The following is a 15313-nucleotide window of genomic DNA, read 5'->3' on the forward strand; positions in this document are numbered from 1 at the left end:
TTAAAACCTGACGCTAACCGGCTAAAACACAGTACATAGTATCTTAAACGTGATGTTAAATCGGTTTTGCGTGGATTGTTAGGAGTCATTAGATGACACTTAACAGGTGACACAGCTTCTGTTCGACTTGCAGCTTAATCAGCCGATATCGTTACTGATGTAGGAGAATAATAACTGATAGTGAAACCCATATTTTCCTGCAGTAAGAAAAAGGTCGAAAAGGTGTCAGGATTTAGAGTTACGAAAAACTCTTAACACAAAAATGCTTTACAGCAGCTATAATTCACAGAACCTTTCAACATAATCTTCACACAAGATGTACAGGTAGCATTATTATGTAGGGACACAAAAGAAAATGAAAGTCCATAAATTGCTCTTTTTACAGGTGCAATTGATAGAGCATGAAAAAACAAAGAAATTGACACCAAGATTGTCAAGATTGGTTAAGAAATAAGGAAGTTATGGTAATTTTAGTCTAAAAAAATCTTTATATTTTTTCCTATCGATCAGTTACGGATGGTCATTTTCGCGTTCTCAAAAACCATGTTATCAATATCGGATAGTCAAACTTCATCATTATGTCGACAAAATATTATATTTTAGGGCTACTTACCTTTGAATGATTGCTGTAAAGGTGATCGTGGTATTTACGCTTGGTAATTTTGAGCAAAATTTTCAGCACGAACGAAGTACGAGGGCTGTCAATAAAGTATAGGTCCTTTTTATTTTTTTCAAAAACTATATGGATTTCATTCATATGTTTTTACGTCAGACATGCTTGAACCCTCGTGCGCATGCGTGAGTTTTTCCACGCCTGTCGGTGACGTCATTCGCCTGTGAGCACTCCTTGTGGGAGGAGTCGTCCAGCCCCTCGTCGGAATTCCTTTGTCTGAGAAGTTGCTGAGAGACTGGCGCGTTGTTTGATCAAAATTTTTTCTAAACCTGTGAGACACATCGAAGTGGACACGGTTCGAAAAATTAAGCTGGTTTTCAGTGAAAATTTTAACGGCTGATGAGAGATTTTGAGGTGATACTGTCGCTTTAAGGACTTCCCACGGTGCGAGACGTCGCTCAGCGCTCTCAGCCACCGTCGTTAGCCTGTTCAAGCTGAAAACCTCCACATTTCAGGCTCTATTGATCCAGGACGTCGTGAGAGAACAGAGAAGTTTCAGAAGAAGTCGGTTTCAGCATTTTATCCGGATATTCCACTGTTAAAGGAGATTTTTTTAATGAAAGACGTGCGGACGGGTCCGCGCATCGGGACGCAGCCGACGCGGTGCGGCGGCACAGGAAAAACACCTCCGTGTTGATAACCATTTGTAAAATCCAGGCGGCTTTTGATGCCTTTCAGTGGAGTGAGTATATGAGAAATTGTTTAACAGCAGGACATGTTCCAACTTGTCCTTAAGGCTTCCAACAGAGGTGTTTTTCCTGTGGCGGAGCGTCGCGGCGGCTGCGAGCCGACGCGCGGACCCGTCCGCACGTCTTTCATTAAAAAAATCTCCTTTAACAGTGGAATATCCGGATAAAATGCTGAAACCGACTTCTTCTGAAACTTCTCTGTTCTCTCACGACGACCTGGATCAATAGAGCCTGAAATGTGGAGGTTTTCAGCTTGAACAGGCTGACGACGGCGGCTGAGAGCGCTGAGTGACGTCTCGCACCGTGGGAAGTCCTTAAAGCGACAGTATCACCTCAAAATCTCTCATCAGCCGTTAAAATTTTCACTGAAAACCAGCTTAATTTTTCGAACCGTGTCCACTTCGATGTGTCTCACAGGTTTAGAAAAAATTTTGATCAAACAAAGCGCCAGTCTCTCAGCAACTTCTCAGACAAAGGAATTCCGACGAGGGGCTGGACGACTCCTCCCACAAGGAGTGCTCACAGGTGAATGACGTCACCGACAGGCGTGGAAAAACTCACGTATGCGCACGAGGGTTCAAGCATGTCTGACGTAAAAACATATGAATGAAATCCATATAGTTTTTGAAAAAAATAAAAAGGACCTATACTTTATTGACAGACCTCATACATGAAAGAAACGGCAGAATTGAACCGGACAAAAATGAGGTCAAAGTGGAACTTCCTGCCTATGTCATTACAAGGAATTCCATGGGAAATACCCCACAAGACAGTGGAAAAAAGCAATCTTTGTGGGGAATCCTCTGCACACTACGCACAACAATAAATACGCATCGATGGAATGCGCATGCAGGCCTCGATTGGGAGATTTTCTCGTCCCTATATTATGAAAGTGAATAAACGTACCTTCTTCAATGGGATGATGCGAGTACATGTCACTTCCGGCGAAGTAGCGAATCTGAAGGCGAGAATTTGTACTTCCGTGACTGGCGAACCAATGAAAACAAGCTCGGGCTGTACTGTTGAAATCAGCTGGTTTGGTTTTGTCTCTGAACTTGCTTCTAACAGCCAGCTGATAGCTGTCATTGCCTGGAACAGTGAGATTTATACAACAAGCTGAACTTAAAATGAACCATTGTACTTTAAATTGACTTCATTCATGAGTCTGGCCCCTTTGAAAAGCACCAAATTACATGTATTTGTACAGAGTTCAGCGATGTTTTCATCAGTCAAAAAGTGACCACCAGAGTGCAATGGGGTAAAGTCCGTGGAAACCCATGGTATCTGTCAGGGTCCCATGATCAGTTTAACCCGCCTGTTGTAAACAACGATCACACACGGGGAAAAAAAAAATGCAAACCAGTGTGAAATGCAGTCACTGAAGACATTCAAACTTTAGTGTTTATATAGATTTTTGTTTTTATTAAATTTTTTTAAATCAGACCCCACGACGAATCAGTCCAAGATTATGTGCCACCGATATTCCTGTTCCAGAAGGTCCTTATTTCCCAATACCTACGAGGAAATGAATCTCTGTGCAATGCTATGATAATGTGGGGACCCCCCCCTACACACACACACACACACACACACACACACACGTGCGCAAAGGCTTATTGGAACCTGAATTCAAGAATGCCAGTTTGTGGGACAGTAGTAACCTTCAGCAATGATGGGGTGAACTCGTGAGGTCATATGAGCTACAAACAACAGAGGCAAAGCAATAACTTGCCATTAATTTTCAATCAGCGGGTATTACAAGCCATAACGATCGAGTGGAGAAGTCTATTTTATGGTAATGCTGAGTAATATGACACGGCAGCTGCCAATCAGAGTCAGAAGCAGTGTAACATCAACTGGCTGCTCGCTCAAACATAATAAACCAAGTTTGCAGAAAACTCTCAGAAACAGCTGTACTTCTGTATAAATGTAATATGGATAGCATTTTTTTTCTTCTAAAAATTTGTGAAAAATAAACACTTCTAAATCTAAAAACAGCATTTTTGTAACAAGATTATACCTCTGAAGTGATTTCCAGGACATCTTATGGAGATGTTGGCATGCTAACTAGCGACACAGGAATATCACTGTGAAAGACGTTGGACTGAAACAAATCAAGCACTTTGGTTACGTTAAACGATCAAGCATGAAGGGAAAAACTCATAGTAAGTGTGGCGGGTTTTTCTGTCCTTCATTTTCTGTCCTGTCATTACATGTTGGGTACATTAATGCCACATGGCCATGCCCTGTGAGCACCTATCAAGTGACAAACACCAACTGCTTGCCGCCTTTATTTGTAGCAAATGTGACCATAGGGTAATCTATCAGGCTGCGCTGTGGGTGAGACATTGCTAAAGACCAGAAAATCATAACTGTAGCTGCGTCAGAGCTAAAGTAGTGCATTTTAAAATTAAATTCTTAGCTGCAAATCAACTTTAAAAATGACTGATGGGGTAACCATAACAGTGTTGAATATTTGTGTCGATAATTTTTCACTCACTCATTGCTCACTCATCTTCAACCACTTTTCCGGGTTCGAGTCGCAGGGGCAACAGCTCCGTCAGAGGACCAGAGACTTCCCTTTCCCATGCCACATTGGCCACTTCTGACTGGGTTATCCCAAGGCATTCCCAGGCCACTGTGGAGATGTAATCTCTTCACCTAGTCCTGGGTCTTCCCTGGGGTCTCCTCCCAGATGGACGTGCCTGGAACACCTCCCTTGGGAGGTGCCCAGGAGGCATCCTTACCATATGCCCGAACCACCTCAGCTGGCTCCTTTCAACACGAAGGAGCAGTGACTCTACTCCGAGCTCCCCACGGATGACCGAACTTCTCACCCTATCTCTAAGGGAGACACAGCCATCCTCCTGAGGAAGCCCATTTCGGCCACTTCTACCCGCGATCTAGTTCTTTCAGTCATGACCCAACACTCATGACCATAGGTGAGAGTAGGAACGAAGATTCACCGGTAGATCGAGAAGTTCGCCTTTTGGGTCAGCTCCCTTTTCGTCATAACAGTACAGTAGAGCGAATGCAATACTGCCCCTGCTGCGCCAATTCTGCGGCCAATCTCACGCTCCATCGTCCCCTCACTCGTGAACAAGACCCTGAGGTACTTGAACTCCTTCACTTGGGGCAAGGCCACATTCCCTACCCGGAGTAGACAATCCATCGGTTTCCTGCTGAGAACCATGGCCTCATATTTAGAGGTGCTGATTCTCACCCCAGCCGCTTCACACTCGCCTGCAAACCGATCCAGTGAGTGCTGCAGGTCACATGCTGATAAAGCCAACAGCACCACATCATCTGCAAAAAGCAGTGATGAGACCCTGAGCCCACCAAACCGGAAACCCTCCTCCACCCGACTACACCTCGATATCCTGTCCATGAATATCACAAACAGGATTGGTGACAAGGTGCAGCCCTGGCAGAGGCCAACCTCCACCGGAAACAAGTCTGACTTACTACCGAGCACCCGAACACAGCTCTCGCTTTGCGAGTACAGAGATTGGATGGCCCTGAGAAGGGACACCCTCACTCCATACTCCCGCAGCACCTCCCACAGTTTCTCCCAGGGTATCTCCGATCATACGCCTTCTCCAAGTCCACAAAATACATGTAGACTGATAATCTTTCAGCCCTACCTAATGTACAGAATAGATAGACAGATTTTTTTTTAATTTATTTATTTTTGTCAAGACGTAACAGTTAGAAAAAAGATAATACAAATATCACATTTTGTAGTGGCACTAATGTTAGAACACGTCAGCAAGGAGCACTAGAAGGTCACAAAATTTTGACTTATTTCCATAGTGCAGCTGTAGAAGTCCATTGTTGTTGTCCATTCGGCTGCTCCTTTTTTTGTGTTTGGGGTCGCCACAGCGGATACATCCGCACTGGTAGTTGGCACAAGTTTTTTCTGTCGGATGCCCTTCCTGACGCAACTCCAGTTTCACCTGGAGAAACACACACAGCCACTGGTGTTCCAAAGAGGTCTCCCATCCAAGTACTAACCAGGTCCCGCACTGCTTAGCTTCTGAGATCTGACGGGATCAGGCTGACACAGAGCAGCTCGACTGCAGCTGTAGAAGTCCATGCTTGGGCAAAAAAAAAGAAAAGTTAAAGAAATAGCATGCGAAGATGGTGAAAGTGTATCTGGAGCTGATCAGTGTCAGTGCAGGTCACATGTTTCTAACTAAACAACAGATAAGCTTTTTGTGGCCATTTTAGTACGATGTCATGCTGCTGCTGTTTGAGAGATGTTTCAGAAACTGCACTTACTTTTAACTGCTGTTTTGCATCCTTTGTTATGGCACAGTCTGCAATTTGTGCCTTTGTTCACATTCTTTTTCTTCGGAGCTACATTCCTGCAGTAATCATGAGATCAGGACTCTGGTTGCGTCAGCATTGCTTTTTGTGTCACATGCTCGCGTGTCATACAAGTGTTACACTAAACGAACACACAGCTAATATAATTGCCCCTCATTCTTGGCACGGACATGTATAGTGAACATTGCAGGCATATTATTATTATTTTTTTTTTTTTAAACTAAAGCTGTTCATTGCATACTGTGTACAGGTGTTTGTGTGCGGCTGACTTCTCTGTGGGTGCTGAGCCCTTACTTCCTTCAGCATCATGGGGGAACTCTTCAGAAGTGAAGAGATGACTCTGGCTCAGCTCTTCCTCCAGTCAGAAGCTGCCTACTGTTGTGTCAGTGAACTGGGAGAGATTGGGATGGTGCAGTTTCGTGATGTAAGTCCACATCTGCAATGTCTGAGTCATGATTACTGTATCTACTCAATCTGCTTAGGTTTGTTATTTTCAACCAAGTGTGAAACGGAAAAACAGAAATTAGAAAAAAGGAATCACTGCCATCTCTAGTGGTAATATGACTGAGTACATTAGTAACACTGTCAAATATTACAGAAATTTAAAGCTTTTTTTTTTGCATATTCGATTGCCTGTATAAGGGGTGTTAAACAGATTATTCAGGTAGGGTAATTACAAAAAATAAACTTTCTGGAAATATTTGATGTAAAAAAAAAAATGTTTTTGAAGTGCTGGTGATGATTCAGATACGAATTAAATAGTTATAGGTTGTGTGCGCGCGTGTCTCCTTTTATTGAACCAGGTAAAACTGAAATTAAAATCACTTTTACAGGAGAGACTTGGCCAAGAATGCAGCATACCAATTTTACAATCATAAACAAAACACCACTGTCGTACAGCCTTTAAAGAAAAGCATTGTTTGGATCTTGGTTTTTATTTTTAAATTGTTCTGCTCTTGATGGAGGTACAACATGTGCTCTAGTGTCCGACGTGTTCACAGCTTCCTTATTACAGATTCCTTATTCTGATCACAAAAAAGCTCATTCTTGAGGAGCTCAGAGGAAAGCTGTGTGAGAATATAGCTGGGGAAACCAGTACAGTTTTTGTTTTTGCGTCTGTGCACCACAACAGTTGAATTGAGATAAAACATTCAGGATGTACTACTCGTGTAGACTTTCACCTTGAATTCAAGGGGTTCAAGAAAAATACCGCATAAGAATTATGGCCATTTGTAAACGTTTGTTTGTTCATTTTCTGCTGTTTATCTGGGTTATCATGGTGGCAGTAGATCAAGCAGTTCATCTCACACTTTCCTAGCCTCAGTCAAGTCCTCTAACTCTTCCCCGGGGCCTCCTCTCCTTTTGGATATGCCTTGAAGGCTGTCTGAAGGAGATGATCAGGGGCACCCTCACCAGATGCTCTAACCACCTCAGTGGACTCCTTTCGATGTGAAGAAGCAGCGACTCTACTATTCTGTCTTCTGTCTGATGGAGCAATTCCTTTCCCACCACTTGTATCTGCAACCTTGTTCTTTTCGTCACTGCCCAGAGTTCCAACACCCACCGTGAACAGGTTGAACGTGCTGCCATGAATGCAGACACAGCTCCTACTTTGGATTGCGTGTTGCAGCAGTTATGGTACCACATACTCCTGCACCACCCACCACAGGTAGACCATGGCGCTTAGCTTGAAAGAGGCTTAGAAATGAAGTTTCGTTTGACATATGAGCGAACAACCTGAAAACACTTATTCCTAGGTAATTTAGGGGTGCTAAATTCAAAAATGATGTTTTCTTGGTCATAAATGTGCACATTAACCCTTCACGCCCCAAAACGTACAATATGAGCAAAACACTAAAAATTGTTTAATTGTGGGGAAAAATGAGCAAACAGCCTGAAATAGGTATCCTTGGATATTTTGGGGGTGCTCAATTCAAAAATGATGTTTTCTGGGTCATAAAACTGGATATTAACCCTCCACGAACCAAAACTTGCACTATAAGAGCAAAATTCTTAAAAATGGGATAAATGTGTGCAACATGAAATTGTGCATGATTTTTTTTTTTCTTTTTTCCATTTGACATGCCTGTGAGAATAATTAATTGCAGTCCCACCCCGTGGTCTCCCCAGCAGGCACCTCCACCTATGCTGGGGGTGCATTTTCAACTTTGCTTTGCTCGTTCATTTAACATGTCATGTTGTAGATAACACCCTGCCAAGGGCAGGTCAGTGTGCTGCTCTGCACTTACCAGTACAACACAGGAAAACCAGTTTTCACACTCTGTATGCAAAGAATCACTTTGAAGTATGAGGAGTTAGGATCGCAGCATGTGGTGCATCTTCCATGTGCTGTTCAGTGCTGAGTTGCCAAGGTGACAGGGCCTTCACTGAGCTCTGGGTGGAAAAACATGACTTTCCCCGAATAGTGTGCATGCTTGAGGGCGGAGCTGCTCTGGAGCAATCCGACGTGATGCAGTGTGGTAGCTTGGCCTGTTACTGAACAGAACAGAGCTAAAATCAAACTACATGGAAGAGCTGCTTGTGACTGTATTTATTTAATTAATTGTTGGAAAATAAATGCACGTTTTTTTCTTTAAGTAGCACTGTTCTTTTAATGCACCTGTGAGTTAAAACAAAGTATCATGTGACTTAATGCTTGAACCAACCCTGAGGATTTTGAATGTGATCTCAGATGATTGGTTTTGGATGTTGAAATGACCACTTCTTGAGTAACCCTGCCATTATTTTTCCTCTGAAACGCATTGCTGATTTTGTTGCAGCTAAATCCTGACGTCAGTGTTTTCCATCGAAAGTTTGTCAATGAAGTGCGGCGATGTGAGGAGATGCATCGCAAGCTGAGTAAGCTCAATTTCTAATAAATGTTAGTTTGGCTTCAAATCAAAGATTTGCCTTTTCTTTCAAAGTTAAGGCCATGTGATATACCACTTATGAGCTTAATATATAATTAGCCAGAAGTGGATCTGAATTCAGCTGGAAGTGATTGAATGAACTCTCCCGTCTTTTCCTGTAGGGTTTGTGGAGAAGGAGATCAAGAAGGCTGACATCCCAGTAATTGACACCGGAGAAAACCCTGAAGTTCCCTTCCCACGGGATATGATTGACCTGGAGGTGAGTGTTCATGTTGGAGACGCAAGTATTCACAGTGACGTTTTGGCATCTTTTACCTCCCTGTGATGGTCCCTCTTTATGCTCTTCTAACAGGCCACGTTTGAAAAACTTGAAAATGAACTGAAGGAAATAAACACCAACCAAGAAGCTCTGAAGAAAAACTTTCTGGAACTCACTGAGCTCAAACACATTCTGCGTCGCACCCAGCAGTTCTTTGAGGAGGTCAGCTTGACTTTGCATACAGTGTGTTCAAATTCTCTTTTTAAGTATCTAACTTGCGTATAAAATATATGAAGTAATTTTAACACATTCTTTAATATGACAAACACGTTCCTTCTTAATGTTGCCGGTTCTGTTTGCCTTTGTGTAATAAGTCTGCTGATAAGACATCTGTACTGATTTAACATGCTCATAAATTAACACTTGCAGTCTGTAGAATTGGCAACAGGTATGTGAGCCATATACATACTGTTCGTATCAGTACATGTAATGCTGCTCGTGTAGGAGTATTGATCACCTTAGTATTTCTCTGTTTTTCTTGTTGTTTAATGCTGGCAAATTATACAGTATTTTTTTGTCTTTCTGATGCCTGATTCTGTTTTTCTCTCTGTTTCAGGTGCAGCTCCATCCAGAGATGGGAGTTGTATTCGTGTTGGCGATCCTCCTGTCCTGTGCGCCAATAGCATTTCTTGTATATTCGTCCGTGAATTGTTCTGTAATTTATGTTTGTAGCACGGCCCAAGCAGAGGGTCACTCCTTTGAGTCTGGTCTGCTTGAGGTTTCTTCCTCAGAGGGAGTTTTTCCTTACCACTGTTGCTGTAGGGGTTGGTAAGGTTAGACCTTACCTGTGTGAAGCGCTTTGAGGCAACTGTGTTGTGATTTGGCGCTATATAAATGAAAATAAATTGAAATTGAAAATTAAGAGTGAAGACATGCCTCCAGATTTAGCACTTTGTCAGTGATTCACTGGATTTGAGAGTAGCTCACCTTTGCCCAGCATCTGTTATGGCTCATTGCTCACACAAGCAAAACTGGTTTGACGCAGGCTGTGAAGTGTCTTTTACAGCTTGTTATGAGCACTGATTGAGGTGAATCATTTAGCCAAATGTGTAACTGTTAAGGCATTAACAGTGAAAATTGACTCGCTGATGGACACAAACTCTTTTCTTGCCTCGATATTGCCTGTTTTTTTTTACTCTTGAAACATTCATGTTTGAGGAAGCTTTTAAACAACAATCTTTAATGTTAAATGACATTCATGCAGATGGAGGACCCCAGTTTGGAGGAATCATCTATCCTCTTAGACCCCAATGAACCCAACAAAGTGGCTCCTCTCAGACTAGGGTGAGTCTTATTCCTTTTTTTGTGGTCCTTACTTATTTAAAACAGTTAAGCTTTTGTAGATTTTCATTCTGTGGACTTTTTAGCCATTTGTGTCTGGAACCTGTATCAGTCACTTCTCACATGATGGGTCACGCTGATAGACACAGTCTGGCACAAAAGACATATAAATTCAAAAACTATGGAGTATCCACACTTGCATCTTTTCACAAATTTTTCTGTCTCATAGGACAGGGCCAAACCCCCCCCCCCCCCCCCCAAAAACGTAACAACACACTTGTAGCTTCATTCATATGGTCCCTACCAAAGAAAATGCATCCACACTAACCACTAACAAATGAGCCAGAGGTGCCGAGGTTATGAACTGATAAGTACGTATTGGCTTGTTTTGGTGACAATCTGCCTGCATCTTTAGGAATATGTGGATAGACACTGAAACGTAAAGCCTAAAGTACATTCTGACTGGCCCTGTGATGTACTGGTGGTCTGTCCAGTGTGTACCCTGCCTCTCAATCAATGACAGGCTAGATTGAAGCTCCCCATGAACTTAATTGTAGTAAGCAGGTGTAGAATGTGACTGAGTGATAGTAGGCCATGCCACACTTCACTGCTCTTTCAGTTTAAAGTTTTGTGAGGGAATATGTGACGGTAGCGATACAGTAACATAATTTTGGAAGGATGTGCTGTTCATTATTGGCCTTCCAGCTAGGATTAGCAGCCTGAGGATTATAGGGTCAATAATTAACCATACGGCCTGTAATAAAATAATGTTATTATCACTTACACTATGCAAGCGAATGCAAACAATATCCATTTACCCCTTGGTCGCATTAGTTACAAGAGACGGGCAAAGCAAATGGCTGCTGTTCATTTTCAGTCAGAGTGGGTGTTTTACGGCAATGCAAAATAAATGCTGAGCAACGTGACATGGCGAATCCCCCCCCCCCAAAAAAAAATCTAAGATGGTGAATATTCTCCCAGGCAGCTGTATTTTGCATAAATCTGTTTTATAAAAGGTAGCAAGAAATGAACCCTTTTTAAATCTTAAAAACTTGTTTATGTAAGCAGATAATACCTCTGTGGTGACATACAAGAGATCTTACTGAGACTAGCAAGTTAAGTATCAATACAAGAGTCACCTTGACAGGTTTTGCTAGAATGAACCAAACTTTGATTCCATCAAGCACCCAGGAGATGTGGTGTGCACTGCTGCTGAATGAGGTCCAGCCAAAGTATATAGATTTTTTTTCAATCGGTGCAGCGATACAACAGTTCTAAACCCAAAACAGAAAAAAACTCAGCTCCAGAGCGTACCAAAGGAGTAGGCAGACGATGACATCGTCAACCCACCTTTGGTGAGCTGTTTTGAGTATGAGGATTTATGCAAGGTAAAGCTAATATCCAGGCAATGCCCTAGTAAGTGATAATTACTGTTATTTCAGAAAGGCATGAAATTGTCAATAATGATATATAGAAACAAGGTGTACCAAAGTGTTATTACTGTAACACATTAATATTTGAGTAATATTATAGGGTAGAAAAGTGGCTGTGAAATGCAACCTTATCAAATCAAACATTAAAATTACTTAAGTCACAGTAAGTTGTGAACGCACCAAAAGATGCCAGTGGTTAAATTCTGCCGTTGAGAGTTCTTCCGACCACAGTAGTGTGATTGTCTGAAATGCACACTTTGGGTGGTGGGGATCAAGTTTTATATGCACAAATCTTAGGATTATGTTTGCTGGGAAAATGTGACTGGGAAATCGGCTCAAGAACATTCTTGAGACCATTTCTTAAGGCATTTTGTACCAATAAACCCAGGTAACGAGCATAGTGACCGAATTTGTCTGTGTGGTCCAGGTTTGTAGCTGGAGTAATTGGCAGAGAACGCATTCCAACTTTTGAAAGGATGCTGTGGAGAGTTTGCAGAGGAAATGTTTTCCTGAGGCAGGCAGACATTGAAGATGCTCTTGAGGACCCTTCTACGGTCAGTACTCTTAGTTAGCACACAGCCTTATCTTAATCTGGGCGCAGGGCAAGCAACATCGCTAGCATCTCATCAACATTTTTTTTTTCGCATCCATGTCATTCAACTGAGTCATCCATGAGTGTGTTGGGCTTTAACTGAGGTGTGGTCAGGTGTGCTGCTGGTGCTTTGAGGCAGCAGAAAGCGATTGTCATAGCTCAACAAAAGCCTGGTGTAAATTCAGGCACAGAGAGTTCCTGCTATTAATACTTTGCTGTAGTCACATATGCATTAGATAGACGGGATGATGACCCATGCAGACAAGAATGTGCATTACAGCTCATTCATCAAATTAAAATGAAACTGAGTTGAAAACAAAAATTAAAAACTAATGGAAATTACAAAACATCAATAATTCTAGTTTGTGCCATAATTTTAAATTGGATTTCTTATTCACCATTTTTGCCGTCAGGGAAGCACAAAGTCCAGGCAGCCCATGGACACTTTAGGAGCAGCAGTGGTCCGTCTGTGCATGATAGGATTTGGAGGAGGTGTTACAGGAATGATGTGCTGAACTGCTTCACCTCAGGGAGCTGTGGTGGATGACTATGGTTCTGTAAATGACCTGTTCCTTGCTTTGACATTTTGGGCACTGATCGGTTTCCTTGCTAGAAAACCTCTCACTTCTGAGAAGTCTACCATATAAATAGCAGTGTGCAACGTTCAAGCACACACAACTCTTAAATGCATTGACAGGTGACAATCTGGTTGGGTAAATTTATATTGCACCCATTAAATAAGAGATTCAGTGCAGCTTTTTGAATGTGTGCTGTGGCTCAAGATGTGTCTCTAAATGTTTAAGGCTTAAAGAAGAACAGAACTATACCACTGTTCACATATAATCCACATATTTATTTTGATGAACTCCCAAACCTAATGTTTCCACAGAGTGATTGCGTCTACAAATCCGTCTTCATCATTTTCTTCCAAGGAGACCAGCTCAAGAATAGAGTTAAAAAGATTTGTGAGGGGTACGTGATCGATCAGCTCGAGTGTAAGCAGAACTATCAATTTAGAGACTTCCAGCTCCCTGCAGCCAGTATTTATTTATTTTTTTCCACTTTGGCTTCGTAGGTTCAGAGCATCTTTGTACCCATGTCCCGAAACATCACAGGAAAGGAAAGAAATGCTGGCAGGAGTCAACGCACGCATTGATGATCTCCAAATGGTAAATATAGCATCGGGCACAACACTTAAATACAGTGCACATAAGTGACAAATATTCACAACCACAGAGGTTTCAGTAGTTCTCCGTTTCATTTGTGCCTGGTCAGCTTCTTGTATAGGCTTTGTTTTTTTTATGTGTGTCAGAGGAAATTACACAATGCTTGAGCTCAGTTGAGACAAACACATCTGCTCATTTCAGTTCATTCTCAGTTCGTTCTGGGCTTTTTGCCAATACAGCACAAAGGCCTGGTTGGACTGCAGCAACATGGCACACTGGCACAGTCTGCCCACTCTGGGCAGTGACATACAGGGCCAGAGAGTGTGGCACTGAGGAAACCTAGAATTTAAATGGTTTTTAGCCTGTTAGTACTAGCTAGGATGTTTTCTCTCCCGTGGGGATGATTTTATCTCTGTGTACGTATGTTGTAGTCTTTCAGCTGTTTATCTGATATTTATTATTTCAGCTGTTATTCCACCATTCTGTCAAAAAGCATCTATGCCAATAAATTATACATTCCGTATTTTCTGTAGTATAAGTTGCACCTGTTTAAAAAACAAACCAAAAAACAACCAAAACCAAAAAGTCTCTTGAAGAGGAAAAACCCATATGTCACCCTTGTTCTGTATTATCCACTCTTTAATTTGGGAATTTTGCACATTGTTGTAGTGTACTTTGTATTGTTTCCATTTACTCTTTGATTATTAGTTATTTTGTTTAGTGCTTTGATTCCTGGGAAAGTAAAATATAGTAATTATAATTGTCATTATTCGCAACAAATGTGTGACTTATTTATTCATCCCCCTCTGCTTGGTGTATATCTCACACAGGAATATGAGGCCCCGTCCACACTGACATGGGTTTAGGCATATCTGCAAAAGTTTTGTATCCTATTGGTGTTTCGTGCACATTGAACTGGTGTTTTCAGAGTCCCAAATGTCTGCTTTTTAAAAACTAGTCCCAGAGTGGATAAAGGATAAAATGCTGCATTTGCGTCATCATGTGGACAGCCTATGTGGAACATTTCTGTAACTATGATGTCATAACCCTACCTCTCGAACCTCAGCCATTCATAATGACTGACATGTTGCTGTTAGTGTAATTTAACATACTGTTATTATTATTTACTTTAATCATATCTTAGATCTCGTTCTGACTTATGGTATGGAAATAGAAGACTTAACAGTATTCCCTGAAAACTCCCTTCTGTCTGATCATTTCTTAATAACATTTACATTTACTCTGATGGACTACCCAGCAGTAGGGAATAAGTTTCATTACACTAGAAGTCTTTCAGAAAGCGCTGTAACTAGGTTTAAGGATATGATTCCTTCTTTATGTTCTCTAATGCCATATAACAACACAGTGCAGAGTAGCTACCTAAACTCTGTAAGGGAGATAGAGTATCTCGTCAATAGTTTTTACATCCTCATTGAAGACAACTTTGGATGCTGTAGCTCCTCTGAAAAAGAGAGCTTTAAATCAGAAGTGTCTGACTCCGTGGTATAACTCACAAACTCGTAGCTTAAAGCAGATAACCCGTAAGTTGGAGAGGAAATGGCGTCTCACTAATTTAGAAGATCTTCACTTAGCCTGGAAAAAGAGTCTGTTGCTCTATAAAAAAAGCCCTCCGTAAAGCTAGGACATCTTTCTACTCATCACTAATTGAAGAAAATAAGAACAACCCCAGGTTTCTTTTCAGCACTGTAGCCAGGCTGACAAAGAGTCAGAGCTCTATTGAGCTGAGTATTCCATTAACTTTAACTAGTAATGACTTCATGACTTTCTTTGCTAACAAAATTTTAACTATTAGAGAAAAAATTACTCATAACCATCCCAAGACGTATCGTTATCTTTGGCTGCTTTCAGTGATGCCGGTATTTGGTTAGACTCTTTCTCTCCGATTGTTCTGTCTGAGTTATTTTCATTAGTTACTTCATCCAAACCATCAACATGTTTAT

The 15313-nt window shown here is 41.6% G+C and overlaps 1 protein-coding gene across 5 annotated transcripts in view; it reads left to right on the top strand.

The window, feature by feature from the left end:
- The window catches only part of atp6v0a1a (ATPase H+ transporting V0 subunit a1a), a 31132-nt gene that overhangs the window by 385 nt on the left and 15434 nt on the right, over positions 1-15313 (top strand). For all 5 annotated transcript variants that reach the window (XM_034190349.1, XM_034190348.1, XM_034190351.1 and 2 more), the window contains exons 2-9: positions 5942-6115; positions 8472-8550; positions 8723-8820; positions 8914-9042; positions 10085-10164; positions 12022-12148; positions 13076-13158; positions 13262-13355. In XM_034190349.1, the coding sequence (XP_034046240.1) occupies positions 5999-6115; positions 8472-8550; positions 8723-8820; positions 8914-9042; positions 10085-10164; positions 12022-12148; positions 13076-13158; positions 13262-13355 (807 nt within the window). In that variant the 5' untranslated portion in view covers positions 5942-5998. The remainder of the gene's footprint in view (positions 1-5941; positions 6116-8471; positions 8551-8722; positions 8821-8913; positions 9043-10084; positions 10165-12021; positions 12149-13075; positions 13159-13261; positions 13356-15313) is intronic.

The sequence above is a fragment of the Thalassophryne amazonica genome, chromosome 16 (assembly GCF_902500255.1).
Source record: "Thalassophryne amazonica chromosome 16, fThaAma1.1, whole genome shotgun sequence".
NCBI lineage: Eukaryota > Metazoa > Chordata > Actinopteri > Batrachoidiformes > Batrachoididae > Thalassophryne > Thalassophryne amazonica.